This window comes from Vulpes lagopus, chromosome 1 (genome assembly GCF_018345385.1).
Source record: "Vulpes lagopus strain Blue_001 chromosome 1, ASM1834538v1, whole genome shotgun sequence".
NCBI lineage: Eukaryota > Metazoa > Chordata > Mammalia > Carnivora > Canidae > Vulpes > Vulpes lagopus.
This window is the reverse complement of record NC_054824.1, coordinates 39,268,517-39,295,790: the sequence shown is the minus strand read 5'-3', so window position 1 is coordinate 39,295,790 and position 27,274 is coordinate 39,268,517. Positions and strand designations below refer to the sequence as shown.

The following is a 27,274-nucleotide window of genomic DNA, read 5'->3' as shown; positions in this document are numbered from 1 at the left end:
CCACAGCTGGGATCTCCTGAAGCATGCTCGAGGAGAGGCAGTCTTGATTTATCTGGAGAATGAGCACCCTGTTCACCTGACTTTTCCCCCTAGATACAGACCATTGGCCTTGATTCAGTCTCCTATTTTATAACGCAATATTTATACAGAAACTATATATTTCAAGGCACATCAATTTATAAGACATAATCTTATATATCTAACTTACTTTCTCAGTTCACATTCAACAAATGTTTACTGAGTACCTACCAAGTTCTGGCATATACACAGACATGATTGCCCTCAAGAGGCTTTCCTTGCAGTTTTAGCACAAAGCCATAACACAAAGTTTACAGTAGCCACTTTGCTCAGGGCCACTTATGTGGTCATGCAATTTTATCTGTACGTATTCCTACAACACGTTTTCCCTCTTCCTTTCATTTACACAACAGACCAAGAGAGTGGCCTACCATTCTGAGGTTTTATCTTACCCAGAGCATGGATTTGGAACGGGTGGTAGTAAAACAATCCACAGATCCATGGGGGAAGTCTAGCTGGTCTTGCTCTTTTTGTTTCAAGAGACGTTTGCTCATTAGATGCGGGGACAGATGGCCTTGACTGTGTGCAGTCCATAGGGGCTCTAGGTGGCTGCCCTAAACGCACAGAGTCGTGGTGGCTCGGATTTTCTGTTTATGTGGTGCCCTGTCATCATTAGCTTTTGTCGTCTTCTGGTGTGGCTGATTCATCTTCCTCCCGGACCAGCCGGGAGAAGAGGCGGAGATGTGGACAGGGCTTGCCTGAAGACGGTGACATCTGTCCGCCCCAGCCAGCGGCTGCCGAGCCCGAGCCCGAGCCCGAGCCCGAGCCCGGCGGGACCGCTCCTGCCGCTCAGCTGGGAGGAGCCCCAAGCCGGCCGTCCTGCCGCGGGGTAGGGGAAGGGGTAGGGGTAGGGGTGGGGTGAAGGGGGCGGGCGGACAGCACCCCCGCCCTCCCCCAGGAGGCGTGCGAGGCCCAGCGGAGCCAGGCCTTCCGGGGCCGAAAGGGGGCAGTGGGGGGCGCCCCGGGGCCGGGCCCGGGGCCCGCAGCGCACGGGCCGGGGTGCGGGGGGCGGGGCGCGGGGCGCGGGGGGCGGCGGCGGTTCGCTCCCCGGGGCTCCGGGGGCGGGGGGAGAAGCAGCCAGATGGGCGGGTTCAAGCGGCGGCGGCGGCGGTCCCGGGCCGCGGGCTCCTCCCCGCGAGGGTGCCTGTCTGCCGCTCGCCGCGCTGAGGCAGTGCGGCGGCGGGCGGGCGGGCCGAGGCTGCCGCCCAGCGCCCTCGCCGCGGCCATGCCCGGGCCCTAGCGCGCCTGCCGCAGCCCGCGCCCGGCGCCCCGTCCCGCGCCCCGTCCCGCGCCCCGCGCCCCGCGCCCCGCACCCGCAGCCCTGCAGGCTCGCGCCCGCCGCCGCCTCTTCAATGGGCAACCTGCTCGGCGGGGTCAGCTTCCGCGAGCCCACCACCGTGGAGGACTGCGACTCCACCTGGCAGACGGACTCGGAGCCGGAGCCCGAGCCGGAGCCCGAGCCCGAGCCCGAGCCCGAGCCCGAGGAGCCGGGGCCCGGCGGCGGCGGCGGCGGCGGCGGCGGCGAGGGCCCGGGGCAGGAGCCCGAGCAGCCTGCGCAGCCCCCGGAGCGAGGCGGCGGGCGGCCCCGCGCCAGCCCCGCGCCGGACGGAGACGCCGAGGCGGCGGGCGCCGAGCAGGTACGCGGGCCCGCGGGGTGGGGGGGCTCGGGCCGGGCCGGGGCGCCGCTGCCGCTGGAGGAAGGACGTCGCCGCGGACGGGAGCAGACGCCGAGCGACCCCGGCTCGCGGCAGGGGGAGGGGGAGGGGGGAGGGGGAGGGGGAGGGGCGGGCGGGGCGCCGGCGGCTGCGGGTCCTGCGCGGCCGGACCCCTGGCGCCCGCCGCCGTCCCGCCTTCCCGCGGACTCGGGGGCCTGCTGCGGCCGGGAGCGTCGGAGCCGCGCTGCGGGCCTGGGGCCTGGGGCCTGAGCCCTGAGCCCCGAGCCCCCGCGCGCGGGGAAGCCCCTCCCGGCGGCGGCGCCCAACTTGAAGGGGTGTTTTCTTTGCCGCTGCAGCGCAGCTGGGGGCTGCGAAGGTGGGGCGGGGGGACCCCGTCCGAAAATAGAGGCCGGTGAACCTGGTCCGGTGCGTGCGGCCGGTGGGAACGGCCCGGAACGAGGGGGGACCGCCACCAGGAGCACGAGCGCGCTCCCCTCCGCTCGGGTCTGCCGCCGCTTGAAGTGCCGCGGAAGGGCCCCGCCCCGAGGTGGAGCGCCGCGGCCCCTGCCCGGGCGAGGCCTTTCCGCCGGGGAGCCGGGGAGCTGGGGCGCTCTTCCAAACGCGAGTATCGCCCTGAGACTTGTTGCTCCAACTGTGCCTAAATCATTCGCCTCGTGCAATTTGGAGGAGAGGTTGGTAAAGAGATAAATATATTCCTTTTAACCTCTGACGGCCTGAAAGTAAGTCAGACAACTTTCAAAAAGGAGGAGGAACTGCATAGCCAGGCTCGAGAGAGGCGCTTATCCTGGAGGTGTTTAAGGTTTGTGGTTCTACACTAGGCCCTCCTCCTCTGTCAGCTGTGGAGGAATGAGAGTGTGTGTGTGTGTTGGGGGGGGGTGGAAATGGAGCCCAAAGTCAGCACGACCACAGGGTGCTTGGCAGGAGTAGAGGAACTGCCACTTTAGTATTATAGCTGAGGCTGCCTCATAAATGTGGATAATTGTCTCTCTAGGTCAGGAGAAAGCAAAGCCCCAGCGCAGGCTCCATGCTAAACATATTATTTCAATCACCCGAAGTTTCAGGAGTTGGGTGGGAGTTGCTGTTTTTAATCCCCATGTTAGAGGAAACAGGCTGACAGAGTAGGAGAATCTTGCCCAAGAACATCCAGGGAGAGAGTGATGCAAACCCCAGTATGTCTGCAGCCAGTGTAGGTAGAACGTTTAACCTGTTGGAATTGTGATTCTCTCTCTGCCCCTTGTGTTCCGGTTTATTGATGGGTCATTTTGCATTGTGAATTTAACCTCCCTCCCCAAAAGTATTAGAGGCTGTATTCCAGCTTTGTTTTTGTTTTTTTTTTTCCTTTCTCTTGTCTCCCAATTAAGTAACCTGCTCTTTTGGGATATCAAAAAACAAAACAAAACAAAACAAACACCAGCTTAGGTTCAATCCAGCCAACTAGGTCCATCTGTATAAAACAGTTTGATAATCAAGGTTTCAGTCAGTTAATGGTGACCCCAGAAAATGGTAGACCACAACAGCTCTCCCTTTTCCCTTTCAATGATTAATTTTCCTTGTTAGTGTCACCATTTAACTTCTTAAAAAATATTTTTAATGTCGTTTTTTGACTATCAACTCCATTTGTTGCCTCTCCCCATAGTCACTTGCAAGTACTGCTGGGGCTACCTTTAGAATATATCCCAGTCTGACTACTTCTCACCTCCTTCATTGCCTTCATTCCTAGTTCAAGTGAATATTTGGCAAATGATGGTGCCGTTAAGTAAGATGCGTAAGTCTAGGGAAAAAGCATCGTCAGGGGTTAAATCAAGAATTCTCTTGAATTTTATATCCGATTGGACATCTAAGTGGAATTCTTAAGATATCTATGAATGGAGCCTTAGTCCAGAACTGCAGTCATCAGCTTTTAAGAATGGTGGTATATAATGTACTAGGAGGTACTTGGTCCTTGAGGAGTGATGAGGAGTAAGAACCGAACCCTCGGCACTTCTCAATATAGAACATAGGAAGAGGAACCAAAGAGAAGGCTGACAAGGGGCGTCCAATGAGATAGGAAGAAACCAGGAGAGCTGTGGCATCTGACAGTGTTTCAGGAAGAGACATTTAACTGGCCCAGTGCTGCTGGGAAGTTGTGTGAGTTGAGCACTGAGACATGGTTTGGCAAAAATGGAGATTTGTTAGTGACATTAAAAGTGCTGTTTAGGTGGAAGGCTGAGAATGAAAGCCTGATTGTGGTGGGTCTTGGGAGAAGAGGAGAGACAAGGAGGTATGCACAATTCAGTGGTGATATTTTACTATAATAGGGAACAGAGCTATGGATCTGTATTTGAGGGGGGATTTGGGTCAAGGAAGGTTGTGTGGGTTTATTTTACGATAAGAGATACTACAGCATGTTTGCTGAGGGGAATGATCCAGAAGAGACAAATTTTGATGATGCAGGAAATAGGAACAATATATTAAGAAACAAAATCCTTGGCTGAGCAGATGAAAAGGGACAGGATAGTGAATCCGAAAGGAGCAGAAGTTGGAGGAACAAGGTCATGTGCTTGCAGGTTGGTACATTTAGAGGTTGGAGGATGCAGTCATTCTCATGATAATCCTGGGAAATAGGTAGGGCATGAGTCATTATCTTTGTTTCACAGATGATAAAACTCAGATTCAGTTAAGTGGTTGGCTTAAGGCCTCACAAATAAGTAGCAGAGTCAAGACAGCCCAAGTCTTGGGCCGTTGACATTTTACCAAGGTTCCTATAGTGCTCCTTCACTTGTAGTGGAGCTGAAATAATTCATGCCTAGTTAGTTGGACTTGCAGCCCCCGGCCTGGGATTGCAATTCCTGTCTTGTCACTGAACTCTGGGCCTTGTTCAACTTCTCTAAGCCTGGGTTACCGTGTTTTGAAGATGGGAACGCTAATAACTGCCATCCAGGTGTGTCATAAAAATCAAATGAAATAATATACATGTAAGTGCTTTGTAAATGGAAAAGTGCTTTCTATACAAATGTAGGATGATGATTCATATGGTTGTAGCTCAGGCTAAATAGATTCAGAAACTTGCTAGGCAGAGCTATTTTGAAACGTGTGGCAAGGACCAGAATTTAAGCTTTGCCTTGCTTATGTAACATGACAGAGTAGCTAATGTTAAACATCAGAGAATTTGGTGTTAAAGTAAGTATCTCTATACTTGTAGTAATAGTGAGAATCACACCACTTCAAAAATGTGTGAAAATTGCTTGGAGGATGCTAATCTCTCAACACAGATGGGGGTGGAGTATGATGAGAAAGGGATGGGGGTGGGGTGGGGATGGGTGAAGCTCTTAATGAATATTCATACCTAAACCTTGTCTTCTGTCTCATCATTGTCATCTGTCTTATTGTCCTTCTGCATGATGCGGGACACAAAGCACTTCCTTATACATTATAATAGTACATATAGTTAGAGAATTTAAACTGATTACATTGATCTGTGTCTTGCATTTTTAAAATTATTCATGGTAGTGAGAATTTTTAGAATTTAAATAGTATGAATAAACTACCACATATAAGTTACTACAATCTGAAGTTCATTCCATTTGAGAGCTTTTACTACTTTGTGTATATATATTTTAAATGTGCTGATTTATGTCACCTTGTATTATCACCAGGTTAATGGAACATTGATGCCTTTGTGTACTCATTACGGTGCTATCAGGGATGGAGTTTAGAAGCTATTTAGTTTGCTTTAAAAATTCCGTTTTCATTCCATAAGTTTCATTTTCCTTCCACTGTACAACTAAATGTTGCAAAATTAGTAACAGTTTTCTTTGCAGAACTGATTTATTATCTTAGCAGTTTTTTTAGTATTATATATTCTAAAATTTTATCATAGAATAACTTGAGACCTCTGGTAAAGTAGATGTCTTAAATTTATTTTGAGTTCTATTTCTGATGAATAGTGATCTAGAACATTTGGCCTCTGTAGGCTTTTGGTGAGTAATAAAGTTTTTTTATTTATTAAAACACCTTAGAACAAATGTTACTGGGCTCAAATCAGGCAAATAGAATAGTAACAAATGTTGCTAGTAATCATCATTAAAAGAGAATTCCTAATATTGTCATTATTCTGAACAGCTTGATATTTATTTGAGTGTTCTAGAAATTTCTCAGTGACATTATATTGCATCACCATGTAAATGGAATTTCCCTTTTATTTTAGGGTGGTGATTCCACTGAAGCAACTGCCAAACCAAAGAGAAGCTTTTATGCTGCAAGGGATCTGTACAAATATCGACATCAGTACCCAGTAAGAGTATAGAATGTTTTTTTCTAAAATGTAAAATATTTCCCTTCTGTTTTTCTTATTTTGTGTTGCTAGTGAGCAAATATGCAAGAAGGTCCTTGTGCCTTTTTTATATGTCCATATGCTGGAGATTGATTTATTTTTTTCCTTTAGCAGAACTTCAAAGATATCCGATATCAAAATGACTTGAGCAATCTTCGTTTTTATAAGAATAAAATTCCATTTAAGCCAGATGGTGAGTAATCTGCTGCCTTGATAAAAAACAAACTTTAATAACATACACCTAGTTATTTTTTTTTTAAGACACAGAGAGAGAAAGGCAGAGACATAGACAGAGGGAGAAGCAGGCTCCAGGCAGGGAGCCCAATGTGGGACTCGATCCTGAGACCGTGGATCATGCCCTGAGCCAGGGGCAGGTACTCAACCACTGAGCCACCCAGGTGTCCCATACACCTAGTTATTCTTTGTTTAATCTGCAGTCAGTACATTCTTAATGCATTTGTTCATTGACTGGCTTTACGGTGCCAGTAGTCTAAATGTGTCCCCAAACTCCTAGACCTTAGAGTTGTGAACATCCACTTGACCAGTTCTGGAGGAATAACTGAATTAGCAATACCTTCCCACCACTTGTTCGCGGTGGCTATTATCTTAAAGATAGTGGGGGCTACTTTTGTGAGAGGCAAAGAGATGAGATTTATAAACGTATGTAATCATAGAATATTAGATTATTAAGAAACGTTAGAGGAGATCAAATTAATCTTCCTAATTTTAAAGATGAAGTCACTGGGTCTTAAAGCCTGAATGATTGAGTTATCTGGACATTCGATTGTAGAATTGGGTCTAGCATCCAGAGTTCAGTATTCTTTTCACCATACATACCACACCCCCAAAATATTTAGAACATAATTTAAAAGTAATGTTTATATTAGAATTATCTTTCCCTGGGCACCTGGGTGGCTCAGCAGTGGAGTGTCTGCCTTCAGCTCAGGGCGTGATCCCAGTCCAGGGATCAAGTCTCACATCGGGCTCCCTGCAAGAAGCCTGCTTCTTCCTCTGTCTATGTCTCTGCCTCTCTCTGTGTCTCATGAATAAATAAATAAAATCTTGAAAAAAAAAAAGAATTATCTTTCCTGTTGATTCTGGGTGTCAGGGGTCAGGGAGATCCAGCAGTACCAGTTCAGTGTTCCGATGTCCTAGAAAGGGAACTGCACAGACAGTAGATATCCATTCAGCTCTGCCAAATAAAGTGCCTCCTCCTTCACAACTTTACAGTTGCCCTCGTAGGATCTTTTCTAAATTTCTCCCCCTATATGGAGAGGGTACATCCACTGTGATAATATGCATATTTCACCAAGGCACCATGCTATGGTTCATAATGAGCATCCTAATTTTATCCAGGTCAAAGCAGCCAAGTTGGCTTCTCTCCTTCTCACCCTTATCTCTGTGAGGTGACCAGATGGCCCTGGCTTCTGCTCTTTGCTCTTAGTGGAAATGGAGCCAAATCCACAGTTGTGTGAGTCAGGGAATGAGGATTATACATGACAAAGCTTTCCAAGTAGCAGGACTACATTTTCTAGTGAACTAACTGAAAGAAGGCTCTTTGAAGGCTGGGTGGAGTGTGGGGAGGAGGATTCCTGTACTGTGTACTGAGAGGTATACCAGTTGGGAGTTAGGACTTAACAACACTGTTGCAATGGCCAGATCCACTTGTCTTTAATTAATTTTCTGGTGTCCCAAAAGCCTGCCCTGATTTAGGAGGAAACCTCTGGATAAAAATGCTCTGTTACATTTACTAATGATAGAAACACACTGCTTTATTTACTAGTTGAAGTAATATTAAATAAATTCTTAGTTTTTTTAGGACCTGGGACAAGAAAACCTTTTGAAGAAATGCAATGATAGATTGTTAATTTGACTCTGATTTGAATTTAATAAAATGTACCTAAAGGAATGCCTTCAAATATAAAAAAAACATTGAACATTACAATATTTAATTGATTTATTTTTGTATTTTTAGTAGTGAATTTATTTTTCAGGTAGCAACTTAAAGTAATAACTTCAAGGAGTGCATTAATTTTTTGTAATCTTTATAATAAAATTTATTTTAAATCTTACAGGCTTTGTAGGGGTCAGGAGTTGTATCTAAGGTCACATAAAATGTTATTCTAGTTTATTATATAAATTACATTAACTCACACAACTTCCAGCATGTGTACACATACGCATATACCCTCCCCCCATACACACCCATACACTTGCCAGTAAGCATAAGCCTGCAATGATGTAATTTAATTATTAAGCCGGAGGAGGGGTAGTTGGAAGGGAAATTATGGAGGTAAATGGTTTTAAAATGCTGATAAAGCCAAGAGTTTGATTCAAAAACAACTTTTTACTCAGCCTTCCAAGAGTAGACCTCTGCTACAAACTGGTGATCTGTGGAGATGAGCTATGCTTAGAGAAATATGTCGTCGTGGTTTTTTCTATAAAATTGACTAAATGGTCACACAGTCAATTGTGCGGACCTAGAGAGAATAAGAGAAGCAGGAGGGTTTTGTTCTACAGTTGGCCCTCAAACAGTATAGGGTTTATGGAGGCTAAACCTTGTACAGTCAGAAATCTGTGTGTAACTTTTGACTTCTCCAAAACTTGACTGCTAATAGCCTCCTGTTGACTGGAAGCCTTACCAGTGGCATAAAAATAGTTGATTAACACGTGCTTTGTATGTGACATGCATTATGTACTTGTTCTTACAAAAAAGTTCGAACTCCTGTTCAAAGGTTAACTGAAGTAAGTTCTTATGGGGAAACAGTAGGATGTGGTGAAGAGGGCTTGTTTTTAGGAACCAGAAAGACCTGTGTTCTACTCCTAAGTTTATTCTTTTGTTAGTGTGTGACTTCAAATGAATTGCTCAATGTCCTCATTATTAAAATGGGAATGGTGGCACCGGCTGGGGAGAGTTCTGTGAAGATTAAGCTGGATGATGTATACTGTGTGTAATATGGGTCCTTTCTCTTCCATTTTTCCTCTCTCCCTTTCCTTCTCCTTTTCCACACTTCTCTCCCTCCCTTGCTCTTCCCTCACCTTTCTTTTATTACTTCCTTTTTCCCTGGGCTACATTTCATTTTGATCCCATCTTTATTTAAAGAGCTTATGACCATCTAGGGCAGGGGTTGGCAAACTTTTTCTGCCCAGGGCCAGAGTGTAAATGTAGTCAGCTGTGTAGGCCATGTAGTCTCTGTTGCAACTACTCAACTCTACTGTGGTAGTGTAAAATAATAAATGAATGTGCATGGCTTTGTTCCAATAAAACTTTATGTATAAAACAAATGGCAGGCCATAGTTTGTCAGCTTCTGCTTTAGAGTAACACTGGTAGAACTTTCTGTGATTTGAGGTGCCACTGATTTTTGAAAAATCAGGCTTATTACATAACTGAGCAAATGGCATAGGGTATTCTTGGCATTATTTTTGTGTGCTATTATTAAATTTAAAGACTAAGTGATTGAATGTTAACATGCCTCCAACGATGTCTTAAATGTCTGACTCATTTTCTAAATATTTACCACCTAGGTGTTTACATTGAAGAAGTTCTAAATAAGTGGAAAGGAGATTATGAAAAGCTGGAGCACAACCATACTTACATTCAGTGGTCAGTTACATTTATGTATCTCAAACTATGTCCTATGTAATCATGTATGTTTTCCAGATAACATTAATATAATAATATTATTTTTCTAAAAAAATAGGCTTTTCCCCCTGAGAGAACAAGGCTTGAACTTTTATGCTAAAGAATTAACTACATATGAAATTGAGGTAATACAAGCTCATTTCATTTTATAGGAGATGACCAAATAATATTGCTATTTTATTGTGCTGGTAACTACTGAATCATTTCAGCTGACTTTTCTTCTTCCCTTAGGAATTCAAAAAAACAAAAGAAGCAATTAAAAGATTCCTCCTGGCCTATAAGATGATGTTAGAATTTTTTGGAATAAAACTGGTTGATAAAACTGGAAATGTTGCCCGGGCTGTTAACTGGCAGGAAAGGTTTCAGCATCTGAATGAGTAAGTAAAGCCCTCCCCGACCCTCACCCCCCAGTGTATCAGGGGCCAGCATGTTCTTTTCTTGGTTGAAATTCTCTATGGAATATAGGAGCAACTAGCAGATGGACCCAGGAATTTGAATTCAAAAGCTGGTCTGAAGTGCAATTTATTCCTTGTTCTATATTCTAAAGCACAATAAAACCACAAAAAAGGATGAAATTGCAGGTAGGAATAAGGCCATTCTGCTTTATTCTCATTCTTCTTGAAACCTCTATACTGATCAACCTCTCTACCCTCACTCTTTATACCATGGTTCTTGGCATTTATACTTATTTCTTGGGTATAGTTTCCTAAGTCACCTCTGCTGGACTGTAAGCTTCTTGTGGCATAGTCTGTTCATCGAGTATGGTACCTTCTTAGATTAAATACATAAATTAAGCCTATGACATATAAATATCATTTTATAAGACTCAGATGTGCTTGTACATTTCTAAAAAAAAGAAGGAAAATTAGAATCTTCATTATTTAGGTAAAGAACAAAAGCCCTTTTTTGCTTACTAAATCCTAAAAACCTGTGAAGAAAATTTTAAGAGTTTATTTGGAAATGATTTACTGTACTTTTTTGCCTAGATATTTATAACTTAATACCTACACCCAAAGTTTGCTTTTTAAGATTATTTTCTTTGCATGCAAACTGAATTTCTTTCTTTTTAATGTTAGGGTGACTTATGAATGCTGGACCATAAAACCAGTAGCTTTAAAGCATTTTATTTTTAGCCCATTGTAATTAGCTGAACTGGACAAATACTAAGAAATAAAAAAATAACCTAAGAAATTTTTCATTGCCCAACAGAATTTTGAGCATCAATTAACTGAATTTTTGGGTGTTTTTCTAGAACTTTCATCTTGTTTTGCTAAAATGAGTATTAATGTTTAAGCCTTCTTTTTACTTTATTTTAGTCATGGGCAACACTATTAAAATGGTAGCTTGTACTAAAACACTGAAGATATTGGGCATAAAGCTTTATGATCTTGGCTAGAAAACCCATTAACTCATAACTCAAGTTAAATTTGATTTGTATAGGGCACTTAACAGCAGAAGCATATATATATACTTCTGCCTCAGCAGTGTGGGTAGCTGTCTCTGGACAGAGTTTCTAAGCACTTCTGTCATACTATCAATGAAAGCTGTATGCAAGCAGCCTCGTGACATGAAGGATGGCAACCTATCATTTTAGAGAATCTTCGTCCCCATCTTGTTTCTGGTTGGAACAGCAGTCTCGTTTAGTAAATGTCTGTTGAGTGAATAAACAATGAACAAATACGTTTACCAGGTTTAAACCTCTTTGCGATTTTATTTTCAGATCCTCTGATAGTTGGAAAAAGAACCCTTCCAAAAGTTTTGATTAAAATGATCTCCTGGCTTGGGTCACGGGAAGGGAGTCTGAATTAACCATGACATTCCCTGTACCCCATTCAAATCCTTTTCTTTCCACCACCCACTGTCTCTCATTTTCCTTTTGCTGGGTATTACACAGAGCTTTTATTTGTGTTTAATCTGTGTGACATCTTGAGTTTCTTAGAGTAGGCAGGAAACTCAATATATTTATAGTAGCCCAGCAGACAAAAAAGTATTGAATGAAAGTGAAATGAAGTAACGTTCAGTGAACAAATGACCGTGACTAAAAGAAGTGAAATATTTTCAAACACAGGAGTACAAATTATAGACCAACTGCTCAGATGTATTTCAAATTTTATTTGTAATCACCTTAGATTACAGAGCCATATTTTAAGACTCTGGAATTTCTTCTCACTTTTATTTTCCACCTTCTGGTTCTTGCCTTTTTTGTGTTCTCTCTTCACCTACCTAGTCTTCCTGACACTTGCAGTCCTGTTTACTGCCCTTACTGCTGTCGGGAAGCCCAGCTTCTCTCTTTTATCTGCTGTGCAACCCCAAAGACTCCTCACAAAATTAGGAAGGTTTTAGCTGCTCTCTTCTTTTCCATTTTGTCTTTATTTGTCATATTTATTTCAAGTCATATGGAAGCATTCAGTTCCTTTCTCATATACTTCTGTTCCATAATCCTCATTTTCATTCCATTCAACCCAAGGTTTTGCCCTTTTCTACTGTTACATAAATATTTTACATTGGAGAGTGTACAAATAACAGATAAATGTGTACAGAAGTTTCATCTTGGCCATTCTTCAAAGACTGCATATGAGCAACAGAGCTGGTTGCAATGTAGTAAATTTTGTTGGATTATGTAACTCGTCTTTGGTATTTTTAAAGAAAACTATTTCTCCACTTTTCCATACATCTCTTTCTCATAGATTTAGGGAACAGATATTGCTCAACACTTTTATCACTAAGTTTTTGGAGAATAGGAATGCCATACTAACCTAACACTAAGTCAACTCTGCTGCCCATGGCACATTGTCTTACCTCATTAAAATTCATGTTGTCTTAGAAGACTCTTGCTTCCTAACTATTAAAAAAAATACCGATTCATAAGACTGAAACATATCTGCTATGTTCTACCCTTTGGCCTCAAAGAGTTGAATATTAAGATGATACTTTTGTGGTAAAATCCAGAAGAATGGGGATGATAAAACTGCTGGACTTGTCTTTTCCAAGGTTTGGCTAGTTTGAATCATTAAGGTTTTTGTTTGTTTGTTTGTTTGTGTTTGTTTTTGTTTTGTCCAGACTTTCTTATTAAAATGTAAGGCTGTGGAACCATCTCCATCTGTCTCTTAGATAAGTCAACATCCTTCTTCACCTCTCCCAAGTAGTTTGCTAGCTGCAAAGTAGGTATATGCATTGCTTGTTTAAAGTTCAATGTCTGGTGTATAAAGCAGGTTTTAGGAAGTTAGAAATAAGTGATGATTATGGTTGTGTGTCAATATGGGGTAAATAAATACCTGGGCTATTGATGATGCATGATTAATACATGCAGCCAAAGATGCAGCCATATATGATGCGGCCATATATTTGTAATAAGGCAACTATTGGCCCAGTGACATAGGGCAGGCATATTGTGAATTGTGATAGATAAGCTTAGGGAGCATTAGTTTGGGGACAGAGAAGTTTCTGCAATTTGGGCAAAAAGGTATCTCTGGAGTCCATGCCATTAGAAGCAAATTCTAAAATTCTCTGACCAGGGGAATAAAGGAGAAAGAGGCCATGGATGGAAGACATTAAGTGATTAAGTTGGGACAGATACATATATGTATTTATACACACATAAATTAGTACCAAATTTAAATAATAACAATATTAATTTTAAATAGTATATAATATGTTTTGAGTTCTACAGGCCCTGCATGCATCTCAACTCTTTTGATTCTTCTAACAGTCCAGTAAGATATGGGCCATTTCCCCTATTTTACAGATGAATCAGAGAGAGATACTGTAACTTCACAGAGCTGTAGGTGGCAGAGCCATGGTATGAGCTCAGGTCTGACTCCAAAGCCCATGCTCCTATGTTCTGCTAAAGAAGTCAGTTTTGCATCCTCTGTCACAGTTGTGCTAGCAAGGTAGAGTGGGTTTTTGTGCTGCTTTCTTTATGGATTTTGCTGACACTGTAAATCATACCTTCAGCTGACAGCTAATGTTGCATTTATGTTTGGTACTAGTTACCTGTGGTAGGTACAGTAGAGTTGGTGTTGCTGCACCTAAATGCTCCACATCCTCGATGTACTTAATAAACAACAGTTCAGCATCAGTGGGAATAAATTTTAGATCTAAATATTTTTCAAATATGAAGAAGTAAAGGAACAAAGGGAATTTATATTGTATATTTGAATTTCACCTAGATTGGCATTACATAGAAGTATAAGGTTTTCATAACTTCTAGTTTATTCTTCTTACAGTGTCTAATATGACTTTCAGTGAAGTCCTTGTTCCATTAAAAAATATTTTTCCAGTACTTCACATTCCCCTGCTTTCCTTCACCTGATCACCCACCCCCCGACCCCATAACATTTTATTCAATACTCTCTTTCAGGTCACAGCACAACTATTTACGAATCACTCGTATTCTTAAAAGCCTCGGTGAGCTTGGATATGAAAGTTTTAAATCTCCTCTTGTAAAATTTATTCTTCATGAAGCTCTTGTGGAAAATACTATTCCCAATATTAAACAGAGTGCTCTGGAGTATTTTGTTTATACAATTAGAGACAGGAGAGAGAGGAGAAAGCTCCTACGTTTCGCCCAGAAACATTACACGCCTTCAGAGAATTTTATTTGGGGACCGCCGAAGAAAGAACAGTCAGAGGGAAGCAAAGCCCAGAAAATGCCCGCCCCTCCCACCTCTGGTCATATCAGTCAAACTTCTATGCACAAAAAGTCCAAGGACTCCAAAAATTCCTCCTCAGCTGTTCATTTAAATAGCAAAACAGCTGAAGAAAAAAAAGCAGCACCAGGAGGACCTGGAGAGGAAACAGACAGTCTTAGCGCAGAGCCCAGCAGTGAAGCTACCAAGCCAAGAAACACCGAGGACGGTAATGCCGAAAATTCAAATTCTGAACTGGAAAAAACAGTCACCGATCCCACGGAGAGGAAGGAGACTGCAACTCCTACTGAAAAAGATGAAGAAGGTGAAAATCATAAGAAAGACAGTGAAAATCCTGGAACTACAGGTTCCCATGATGATGTACAATTACAGTGAATTATCAGAGAACCCACAACCCAGTTTAGGTACGGGAGGAGAAACCGTACAATGTATCCTGAAGAACAGAGGGCACGTCGCAAATTTTAGCCATCTGTTTGTGATTTCTGTTGTAAATGTTTTGTTGTTGTTTTTTTATTGTGGATGACAATGAATTTAATATTTAGGAAGAAGTTTCAAACAAGACCCAATAAATGAATGTATTCTATAACACTTTTAGGTTGTGAGTGTTCAAATTCTGTACATAATAATTGCTTTTCAATTATTTTCAACATATCTGGAAATAATCATGTAGTATTTGATATATCAAATAAATTATTTCGGGAGATTACAGTCTACATGAAGAAAATCAAGAGGATAAATTTCATGCTCTTGCCATACTTTTGCCCAAATTTATGGATTTATTTCTTGAGCTGGCAAAACAAATTTGGACTTTTTAGATGTATTAAGAAAGTAATTTGGACTCTTTCATTACAGCACCTCAACATGTTTATTTTTGAATTCTGGTATGTGAAATTTCTGTTCTTGGGGAGCTATAATTGCCCAGCCCATTCCTTGGCCCCACTGTCCTTTCCTCTTTCCCTGTCTCTGCACTTGTCCTCATTTGCCATTTTTGTCGGCCAGCATGTGCATTTCTAGGGTACGTTCAAGTGATCTGTACTCAAATTTAAATGGAACAGAAGAGCACTTCAACTGTACGATATCAAGAATTTGCTTTTTTAAAGTAATGAAAATGTTTTTCTGTGTTAAATGCTTAAAAACAAATTACGATGCAAAAGTCCAAGGAAAGTATTTTGCTTTTATGGCTGTCTCATATAAATTTGGTGCTTGTTTCTGAATGCAAATGACTAAAGAATTAAAAAATAAGGAAAAAAATTACTCATCTTTAAATGGCCTGCTTCTTACCTGGCAGCAAAGCAGTGGTTTCTAAAAACCTTGACTATTTTAGTGTTCTTTGGGCTATGAAATTAATAATATTGCTTTGTCCAGAGTATCTTTAAAAAAGAAAACAATATGATGTATCTCTAAGTTGTCAAACCTTGAAATTGAGAATAGATTTGAAATTCCATATCTTCATCAAATTCCTTTTTTTTAAAAAGATTTATTTCTTTATTTATGATAGACATAGAGAGAGAGAGAGAGAGAGAGAGAGAGGCAGAGACACAGGAGGAGGGAGAAGCAGGCTCCATGCCAGGAGCCTGACATGGGACTTGATCCCAGGACTCCAGGATCGCACCCTGGGCCAGAGGCAGGCGCTAAACCACTGAGCCACCCAGGGATCCCCTTCATCAAATTCCTTATCCACATTAAGTTTTAGTAGACACTTAATGTGTTAATATTGGTTAGAACAAGTAGTTTTATTTCTTGTACTACTTGCTAATATTAATTGATGTGTAATTAATATTACACATCAGAAAATAATCAGAAACTCTGTGGTGAGAACTTCAAAGCATACATACAAATATAGTTAAAGCAATTAATAGAAAAAAATTTCACTTTCATTTGGAGTGGAACTAGCTTTTGTGTATCCCTTGGGTTTTTAGATTCACTTTAATCCCCAGAGAATTTTTACTATGTCCTATTTGTGAGTCCTATCATACCATCTTCTGTTACCTTTATGATTGGGGATTTCCAGCAGAGGATTTTTAGAAAATATATCAATAGTATGTCTTGAGAAATATGATTTTATTGCTTTGAAGTTTACATGAAATACCACAGTTGCTCAAACTTTTTAAGTATGAATATTAGTAACTAAGTTGTATATCATATTCCAATTAATATAGACCATTTTCTCATTTTTGGTTCCCATAATACCCTAATTTTTGCTTTCTGTTGTTTTGTGAAATGAGTATTAAGATTTGGGGAAACAATTCTGCTTTTGCATTTCAATTTTTTTTTTTTTTTTTTGTATGGGCTGTCTTAATGTGGAGCTTATAGCACGGCCACTGTAGAGTTTAATAAACAGTTTTCCAGGGTTAGATGGTGAGAGTAGTTGTCACATTGAGCCAAACTGTAGGAACATGATTAATTTAAAATATCTTACCAATTTTGAATACATGATAAAGTGTTCAGCCTGCTTTCTAGGTGTATAATATTAAAAATTTGTGACCAGATATCAAAATATTGACAAACAATGGACAAAGACTAAAATAAATGGTTATAATCTGAATGACTTAGGAACTGTAGTATATCAGAGCCCTTACAAGTAAAAACATTTCATTCAACAATTTAACTCTTAGAATATTATTCCTAACTAGGAGTTTGATTAGATTGTGAAAATTATTTTGAGAATACTTAGTTTCAAGGGAGAAAATTGCCTGGCTTCCATTTAAAACATTGGCCTTGTCCCTTCATGTCATTTTTTAATGCATATACATATATAATAGAATGATTCCTCCATTTAATCTGCAAATAATTTATGAGAGAATTCTTCAGTGAAGAACAAGTAAGGGGATGTCATTCCTTTTGCAGATAAAAGTTATGAGTGTTTGGCATTTTTTTCTATAAAGAATACTTTGTACAATTAATAGTTTTTTAAATAAGATCTATAGATATGTATTTATGTGGGTCTTCGATATGAAACAGCCCTCTGGGTTTGACTCTGATGTTTTGTATTTTTAAAAAACTACCATATGCTTGCAGAAATTTATTGAGAAGTTGTTTTAAAAAATGCAGTGAAGCATGGCCAAATAGCTAGAAACATTATTGAATCTTTGCAAATATATAGACTTTATCATTGTACCTTGGACTGTGAGGATAGAAACATTGGCTATTGATAAAATATTAAATTGCATTTAACGGCAAATAGATGTTATATCACTTAGTCTAGCACATTTCTAATATTTTATGCTTTCATATCTCTAAGGAGATAATGTATGTGGAAGTATTTTGAAATACTGTAAAGTGATATATAATTATAAGATATATTTCTGTACAGTAGAGAAAAAGTTTATAACATTAAGAATATTGTACTATTATTCAATTTCATGCTCAATCTCATAAGAAACTAAAAAGAATCATGATAGAAGTGAAATGTGTCTGATTTCTGTAAATCAGGTCTAGTTCTCAGTTCAAAAATTATTTTGTAAAGTTTTATTTTGAATTTAGGTTTTTAGACCACTTTGTAAGCTTCAAGTAGGAAATAAAATGTACAACTCAGGAGTTACTAGAGAAGTTCTAAGATTTTTTTGCTAAGTATTAAAAATTTAAACATATGAAAATGTCATTTAATACCTATCATAGTCATTATGTTTCACATTTTGTTGTATAAAACTACCTATTTTGCTTCTAGCCTTTATGCTTTAATATGAGTGAAAATATGATCTGGTGAAAAAGGAAAAACAGTGCAATGTTCTGAGTTATTCTTTAAAGAAAAACCACTTTAGTAGGTAAATTTCCATATCAAGTGGTCAAAAACTGGTTGAACTATTTGGTTAATTGTTTAAATTTCCAAAGTTTAAAATAGAGTTATGATTGAGTTCATACTCTGTCGAGTAACTAAATCAACCAGGTTTTTGTCTTTCTATAAGTAAGGCTCTTCTAAAAGCTTTATTTTCTAACCTGAGAAAAGAAGGACCTTCTTGATCTTACTTGAATGTATCTTCGTCTATGGGTCTTTTGTGTCTATTTGGGCTGAGTGGAGATTCTTTGTGTTAGGAATGGTTTTGAAGATTTCTAATTTGTTTCTCACTTAGAGAATTCTCCTTTGTCTTTTGGGGTATATGTGTTAAATACAAGGTAGGCTGGAGTTAGGCGTGCTAGAATAATTTCAATGCAGGTGTGGGTGTAGAGAATGACAAGAGGGCCAATGTAGGATCTTGAAAATTAGGAGTTACATATATTGACTTCTTTCAACTTTGAATTCTGGAGTGTTTATTACATGAACAGATCTGTGTGGGTAATCTCTAGGGTGACAATGAGTACTCCCCTGCCTCCTTCCCTGTTCTAGTTATCCAGCCCACCCAGCAGATTGTGTTCAGGGACAGACTGTTTTTAGAAATCCCTTATTACTGAAGTTAATAATAATATAGTTATAAATACGATTGCCTGGAGGTGTCCAGATGTGCCTTAACGAATGTAAATGGTTTTCATTCAGAAGCTTAAATTTTTACTCTGTTGTAAAATCTTGACATGAGCAACTTTCCAAACCATGAATATCAATTATTTTAATGAATTTACGTTGGTGCATTTTCATTTTGGAGAAATTTCCCTCTGTGACAATAGCATCAGTTCATAAGAAAGTGCACTTGCCACAGTGTTCAACAATGTGTTACATTTGACAAAAAAAAAAATGTTTAGGGTAAGAAACATTAACTACATTGGTATATTTATTTATGCTTTTTCTTGATTTTGCTACATGCTATGATTTTCATTTTAAACATTTCTCAGTTACTACAAGTAATATCTGTATTTTACTTCTCATTCTTAGCTGCAGATGGATGCAGAAAATGGACTTCTGTTAGAGGATTATTTAAAAGTTTAATTCCAGTAGATGGTTAGAGGAATATGAAATTAATTTTCCTATTAGAAACATTTGAAAAGCACTGTTTTTGCTTTTTTTCCCTAGATTAGACTGTTCTTTGTCATCTGCTTTTTTCTTGATCTGTTGAGAATTATTGTTTTAGTTTTTTTTGTAGGAAATAGCTTCTTAATATGTTTGTTGCTTGAATTAAAGTTTTCATGTGGAAGATAAAATTAAGTGCTTTGTTTAATGGCTCAAACCATGCCTGAAAGTAGAGTTGGGAATGAGGACTAAGAATCAGCTAGGCATCTTGATAACGTGGAGCCAATACTGGGTTCCAGTCTCTCCAAAGATGTGATGGGTACTCAGAGCTTCCTCTGAATTATGAGGTGCTCATTATCATGACTTTTGAAGAAGGTAGATCACCTTGGACTCCATACACAATTTTAATAGGTTATCAGTTGTCACAAAATATCTGTTACAATTTGCTGTAGTTGTTTAGGAAATTGTGAGCAATTGGATATTCATCATGTAAATTACAGCTGAATCTTTATAACTGTCTTGGGAAACATTGAAATACCATTTCTGCCCACCCTCCCAGTTCTTTGACCAAATTCTCTTGGGTTGTTCTTTCATAGATAAATATTTTAAAAAATCTTTATAAAATGACTCAGTGTAATTTAAAAATGAACTGAAAGGGAAAAGACATTGATACTTACTTGTTACAGTGAAAGACCTCGTTAAAAAAAAACAGACCTTATGAAAATATATTTAAGCTATGAGGTTCATCATATTTTCATTTCTAAATCATAGTAGAATTTATGGAACAGTTTACATTAATCAGAGAGATTACATATATAATAATCTTAGTCCTAAGAAATGTTCCAAGTTCTGTACTCATTGGTCGAGTAGGCATTGGTTTTTTTCAGTGTTGAAAGATTTTCTTGTGAAGAAAAGGAAAACACAAACGGAACAAGAGATTGGGAACACTACCAGGAACCCTACTACAGAAATAAAGGTATAACCACCAATGGGTTTGTACAAGTGACGGAATTCTTGGGAGCAGATGAGGAATGATCTATATAAAAGCTTTATGGTAGGGGTGTGATTTTGGAATTAGCTCTAAGTAACTGATGCCTAGGAGATCAGGGCCTGGTGTGCAAACAATCCCATTAATACTCTGATTTGAACCATGACTTCTGGCTCTTCCACAGGAGACTGTGACCTTCCAGGAGACCAATAGAATTAGGCAAATGATCAGATACCAAGTTCAGTTTCTTTGCCAGTGGGTATCAATAATTGGTGGTTTTACTAGCAAGGAATTAAACTGGCTGAGAGAAGATTCGGTACTAAGGTTGTCAGCAAATGAAACAACTATCTCCCAAAAAAAGAGTTGACAGCATTTAATTGTGTGGTGTTACAATTAAGAGAAGTAAATGAGAGCAAAGCATCAGCTTATCCTTTGATAAGCATTTTTTTTCATTTTTTAAAAAGACCATTTACTTACTTTTTTCCTGAATAAGATATTGACCTTCCATTAGTATTACCTAAGAAGATAGATGGCCAACTGGATCCAGGCAGTATTTCACTTTGGAAACTGTTGCGTACTTTTTATTTTAAGTATTCAGGAAAATGAGTATGATTCTTAAAAAGATGTATGTTTTACTTCTCACATAAGCTCTCCCTGTCCAGCAGCCCCTGGGTCTTCTCTGTGCTCTATATTCACCTGCAGTATGAATTACAGAATGCTGTGCATGTCTGTTAGTACCAATACCATGTGTATGTGGTAGGAGTTGTAACCAGTTTCTGGATCTGTATGGTACTATGAAACACTTATTTTATAATTCTGTAATTGTATGGCAGTGTTATGCCAAAAATGTATAAAGAACAATAGTTTCTGTTGCTGACTGCTGTATTTTAAAATATTGTTTCTGAGATAATATATTTAGAGTTCCTTTAGAGTAATTATTTTTAAAAACTATTGCCAAATATACATCCTGTAAAATGAATAAAAGCCACTTCATCTTGGTTAACATTTTAGCATTATGTTACAGTACATTATATTGATTTTTGCATGATTAAAATATTTTTTGAAGAGCTGGAACAAAGGACTTGCTGTTTTTCTATGATTAGGCATATATTTTTATGATTCTCATGTGAGATCAACATTATTTCCTTTTATTAAATAAATATTTTGAAGAGTGAAATTTTATTTACATATGAAGTTACTTTCGTTGCAGGTTTTTGGAGGGCAGATCGCATGTGTAAATACTTGGATGTTTATTGTTTCTTTTTTTGCAAGTTTAAAAAGTATATTGAATACAGATAAATGAAAATGAGCCTTTAATGGAGATGACTTTTTTTCACTTAATAGGGCTGGTCTTTTTAACAAGTCTTTCTAATAAGGGTCTGGTTGACACACAGGTTACACTAGTTTCAGCTGTACAACACAGTTTACCGCCATCACCATACAACCCTATTACAATATCATTGAAATAAGTCAAATTTCTTACTAAGAAAAAGGCAATTGTGAGGTGAAAGTGAAGAGATTGCTCTAAATATCCTGGGACAGTGTGGATGAGGATGAAGAGCTTGGCTGAGCTGATCTAGATAAGAAAGGAGAGGATGGAAAAACTGAGAATAGGCTGTGGTAAGAGGCAGAATGAAATGACATTGTGCATAATTGAGAAACTATTAGAGAGGAAAAAAGTAACAGTAACTATTAGGAAAAAAGTAACTCACAGTAGTGAGTGAGCATGATTTTCACTGCAGCCTTTGGGATGAATTGTTTAGTAGAGAGGAATGCATGCAGTTACTGTCATGAGGGAAGAATGGGCACATCCCGGTGATGGAAAATAGAGTGTTCTTTTCCCCGAACGCTGAATGTCTGTAGGCAATGTAAAATCCTAAGAGACTGGAGATTCTTGGTATAGTGAGAAATTCAAGACTGAGTCTGCATTGCTTTAAGAACATAAAATTTAATATGGGAGAGAATTTGGAAAAAAGATTTATAACACATTCCTTATTTTAAACCTCAAGTGGATGCAAAGCAGGCAAGCTGGTGTTCCAGGGAGGGAAGGAAACCCAACCTGGATAAATGTAATGATGGGCAGTTTGGCCTCTCATAGGTGATTTTATGCTTTGGCAATTGTGACTAAGGGGCTAGAGTGACACAGGGAACATAGAAGGATTATCCTGCCCTTGGGATTATCCCTGAGAAAACGTTGGATTAATTGGAAGACCATTTTAAAATAGGTTACTAAAGACAGATTAGAGAGCCAGCATGGGTTTGACTTAACTATGCAGAAAGGCTGGGTTTATTGAGTAATTCTGCTATAATAGTTAGCACTCTACTATTTTTATAACCTTAGTGTATATTTAACACTACCAAGGAATATATAAATATTTTGTTTTCAAATGGTGTATAACATTTTTGTTGTGATTGGAATGGCCTGTTTTATCCACTCTCAACTTTGGAAAAGCAAGATTTTAAAGGAAGAATAAACAAAGAAGTGGTAGATGATGTGAACCAAATCAGATCTGACAGCTTACCTTAGAATGCTGAGCTTGTCTGAAATCTTTGAATGGATGATTCGACTGTTGTCAGGAAGAGAAGTTTGAGAAAAAGCCCTGAAGGAGTAAAAAGAGATATTTTGTTTAATGGAGCACAGCTGGCCTTAAGGCCAGAGAAACTTGGATCCACATGGCAAAGCCATCACTTATAGTTGGCTGTGTGGCTTTGGTCAAGTCACGTAAATTCTGAGTCTTTGGTCTCTTAATGGTAATAATATCTATTTTGTGAGTTTCTTGAAAGGATTAAAGCCTAGGTTAAATACAAGGGACATATTCAAGATACTCTTTTACGGTGGATGCTAGCATTCTAGAAGAAAATGAGATGTTTGGTCATGCATACATTGTGTAGCATTTATCTCAATGGAAATCAATCTGCTCTATGTTTGCCCGGTTTACAGATTGAAACAGATACCTTACAGTTTTAGTGTACTATAAAACTATAGTACTAAAAAAGCGACCAGGTATAGAACTGATGATTTTATGTTAGATATACTGATATCTACAGTATAGAAAATTTTCCTCACTGTAAATATAATGAAAGTACAAAAGAGTCCTTTATTACTTCTTTAGTGTTTTTTAGTGTTGGTTTCCCTTTTTTGCCAAGAAAGAGCTGGAGTATGAGGCAAAGCTGAAGCCTTTGGATCAGGATCAGGAGATGATCTAGTTTATTTTAGGACACTATCAGTATTGTTTTTTATCAAAAGCAGAAAATCTTAATTTCAAACCCTCCAAATAGATATTTATTTATGTTTTAGTGGAAGACCTTTTAATAGTTAACACTATTTAAAAATATGTATGTAGTTAATTCTATGAACATTGTGGCCAAATTATTATTGTTGGCTTATAATCAGATCTAGGAGGATAAATAATCATGCTAGATAAACATTCATCTTTCAAAACTCTAAATTGTAGGTATCTTCATACTGTGAAATTAAAATGGGGTTGCCATAGGTCTTGGTCACACATAAGATATGAAATAAATTCTCATGACCTAAATAGAGGTTGAACAGTTTAATTTTCTCTGACATTCATTTCAACTGCTTTCCACTCATTTTTCTGTTTCAATGTCCAGATAGGAGAAGCAATATTATGGACTTTTACAGTTGACAGTAAGTGTGGATCCTAATATTCCAGATAATGAAGACGTGACATGACTATTCTCCCTCAAATGCTGCAGTTGCAAGAGCGTAGAGTAGGACCTGAGCCCCCTGGCTCTCTATTCAGTGTGTTTGCAATGGGTGGCCCCTTTTAACTCTTGAGCACCCCTTGCTAATTAGAATGAATTCAGAAGCATCAGCCTAGACAGTAGGCTGATCTATGCTGCAGTATTAATCGAGGACTGGAGTCCTCTCTACCGAAGAATTTTTCTGACCACCGGGCTTATTTGCCACCTGCCATTGATCAAGTTTAGCAAGCTCTGAAGCGAGTTCAAACATTTCCATGTGGGAAAGAAACCCACTGGAGCTCTGAAACGAACTTTGAAAACAGTCATCTCTGACCATGCAGCTTTCTGTGTATAGTGGCTCCTTTAGATCTCATCTCTGGGGTAATGTGGAGCTGGTTATACACCTGTCACCCTGACATTTCTGATCTCGTTAAGTGGCATCATTTTATCTCCACACTGGAAACCAGGAAGCTACCTCTGAATTTTCATTTGTCAACACATCCAGTTTGACAACAAATTCTGTTAATTATATTTCTCAAATCTGTCTCCAATCTGCTCCCTCATTTGCATCCCCATTGATTCCATAGGCTTTTATCTATTGCAAATGGCTACCTCCAGATCTTCCCTCTGCCTTCAGAGAGAATGCAACCTTCACCTTTGCATCTTGGGTACCTAACTGGGGCTCAACACATAATAAACAATAAAGAGTGACTGGATTAAAAAAGTGCTTAGCAGTTATATCTTGAAGTGTGTAAGGGTAGGGACAGCTATTTCTGGATCCATTTCTGAAATAAAATGTTTTCCTTGGGCAGCCTGGGTGGCTCAGCGGTTTAGTGCCGCCTTCAGCCCAGGACATGATCCTGGGGTCCTGGAATCAAGTCCCATGTCGGGCTCCCTGCACGGAGTCTGCTTCTCCCTCTGCCTGTGTCTCTGACTCTCTGTCTCTTCTCTCTCTCTGTGTCTCTCATGAATAAATCAATAAAATCTAAAAAAAATGTTTTCCTCAAGACAGCCTTCAAAATGAATTATTTTTATGACAAGTAAAAGGATTTATATTGAAGCATTTCATAAGTATTTAATGCTTTGACAAAGCTAGATCATAGTTTCTGGTTTCTTGGGTCACTTAGCAACAAATGTCATTAATTCAAATTTGAGGTAAAAAAAGGGACATGGTCCTACTTTTTCTGCTGGCTTGAAATTCTGGGAAAGATGAAGTAATTTAAAAGTCATATTTAGTGAATCAACAAAGTCTCTGTTTCCATGCCTGGCTGAGGGTTAACGAATGGCAATAAACAAGTGCGAGCATGAGATGAAGTCTCTGTATGAAAAGCATCTGGAGCAGCAGCAGAATAAAAGCAATGCCCTTGGCGGTTCACAGCAAAACTGACTTTTTTCCCTCTGGTTTGTCACTTTAGACCAAAATTCAGATTGACAGTTAAAGGCCACACTTTTAAGAAAAGGCTTTTTCCCTTAATGTTTGATTTTCTGATTATATTCCTTTGATGTGAGCTTTTCTTTTTTCCTACGTGTTGGCAACCAAATTTTAAGTGTGAGGCTCCCGATAATAAGATGAAAAACTCACTTATCTTAAGGTTTTATTAAATGGAAACCCTGTGGAAGTTTTCATGGGTGGAAGTAAATGGTCATCCAAATTCTTTTAAACTTCATGAGCATTGTTGACAAGCCATCCTATAGAAGGGCTTGAGTGTGTTGTATACCTAGAAAAACTTGGCTAAACTTGACTTTGTGAAAAGGGTGACTCTTCGTTTTGTTTGTCCTGTTTTAGCTTATTGCAGTGAGCTCAAATTATAAAAGTATAGTGAGGTCACAAAGTCACACAAAATTCAGCCATGTAAAGAAAATGTAGCACCTATTTCTTGATAGCTCATCTGATCTTCCTTATGAGTCCCACCCTGATGATTGGTAGGGACATCTTAAACCTACTAATGGAACTATTTCTATCATTTCATGTCTATATTTCTCCTTTCAGTTAAACATCTGGACTATTGAAAATTTGAATAAGAGCCAGAATCACTCTGTTTCTTTTGGTAAACTACTAGTTGTTCAGGTTTTATACCCTCCTTTCTCTTCTTGCCTAATATCGCATCTGGAGGCATTGATGAGGTATACTAAATATTGTGGCAGCAAAGGAGAACAAGTGAAAAGATTGCTGGGGCATCACCTGGATGTTCTCTAGGCATAACTGTAGAGGGGCTTGGCCAGCCTACTCCTGGATGGGTAACTGCTGATCTCAGCTGGCTATTTGGACTTCAGTCTGATGGTGCTCATGGTGGAGCTGATAGCCTTCACTCTTGAAGTGCCTACAAATAGCAGCCAAATGGGTCTTCAGTGACCATCTCAATTCCACTGCTCCATGCCATTGTGGAAGTGGCTGCCAGGAAAGGATAACCCAGAAACTTCATTCCACATAAGTCACCTGGGAGAGTATGACACCAGGAGGCTTAGTGCCTTCCAGTTTCCTTATATATCTATGAATATTTTTTTTACAGACTCTAATATGAATTGATTAAAGAGAAGGTTATTTATGCAGAATGCAAAAGAGGAAAGAAAATGTCCCCTATGATAATAGAGTACTTTCCTTTCTTAGTAGAATCTAGAGTTGGAACAAACTAGAAAATAGGAAGTTCAACAACTGCATTTACTCAGAAAGAAACAAGTTTAAAGGGTTTCCTTGAATTCTGTGATGGATCTGCTGTTTAGGTTAGCTCCAACCTAAGTCTCCCAGCCTCCCGCCTCTGTGCTCTTTCCATGATACAAGGTTGCCTTTCCTGTAAGTGCAAATTTCTATGTAGTTTCCTGAATAGATACAGGCTGAAAGATCTTCTGTTAATACTATATGCTGAAGTCTACCTTTTAATTCACTCTTTGGTTTGAATAGATAATAGTTATTTTGGTTTGGAGGCATCTGTATGATAGAGACACAGAGATGTCTGAAGTTATGGACTTGCAATGTTTATTCCTGATGGAGTAGTTAATATGCTATTATTGTTGTTGCTGTTTCTTGAATACTTGTGGTTTCTGAGTGTTTATTTTAAAGATCACAATTTAAAAGAAAGGAGGAATGAGGAAAGGAAGAATGAGAAGAATGAAAAGATACAGAGCCAGATCTCTATATCATTTTAGATTGGCCTTTGATTTTTCTTTAGAGTTTGTTTACTGATTACATAATAACACCTAATTCTTCATCTAACTTCATGGTTATGAGAAAAAATTGTTATCACAAATGGAAGAAGCACTGCATAAGCTAATATTATCATATTTATAATGTAATTATTTCAGGAATTTTGAATAATCTACTTTTTTAAATTAGGGAAAATAT

The 27,274-nt window shown here is 39.2% G+C and overlaps 2 protein-coding genes across 3 annotated transcripts in view; one reads left to right on the top strand and one right to left on the bottom strand.

The window, feature by feature from the left end:
* Positions 1-1,101: 1,101 nt before the first annotated feature.
* On the top strand, positions 1,102-21,300 carry OGFRL1 (opioid growth factor receptor like 1). Of its 2 annotated transcripts, none has more exons than XM_041752114.1 (7): positions 1,102-1,715; positions 5,941-6,027; positions 6,178-6,259; positions 9,593-9,671; positions 9,769-9,835; positions 9,942-10,087; positions 14,071-21,300. In XM_041752114.1, the coding sequence occupies exons 1-7, from the start codon at positions 1,431-1,433 to the stop codon at positions 14,732-14,734; spliced, it is 1,410 nt and encodes a 469-aa protein (XP_041608048.1). In that variant the 5' UTR covers positions 1,102-1,430; the 3' UTR covers positions 14,735-21,300. The 2 variants fall into 2 exon arrangements, with proteins under 2 accessions (XP_041608048.1, XP_041608056.1); XM_041752122.1 differs by having other exon boundaries at positions 1,103-1,715; positions 6,181-6,259.
* LOC121486600 (collagen alpha-1(I) chain-like) overlaps positions 14,594-27,274 on the bottom strand; it is a 110,467-nt gene continuing 97,786 nt past the window's right edge. The window contains exons 4-5 of the mRNA XM_041747603.1: positions 22,749-22,826; positions 14,594-14,642 (exon numbers count right to left, since the gene is read on the bottom strand). The gene's annotated coding sequence lies outside the window, so the exon portion shown is untranslated. The remainder of the gene's footprint in view (positions 14,643-22,748; positions 22,827-27,274) is intronic.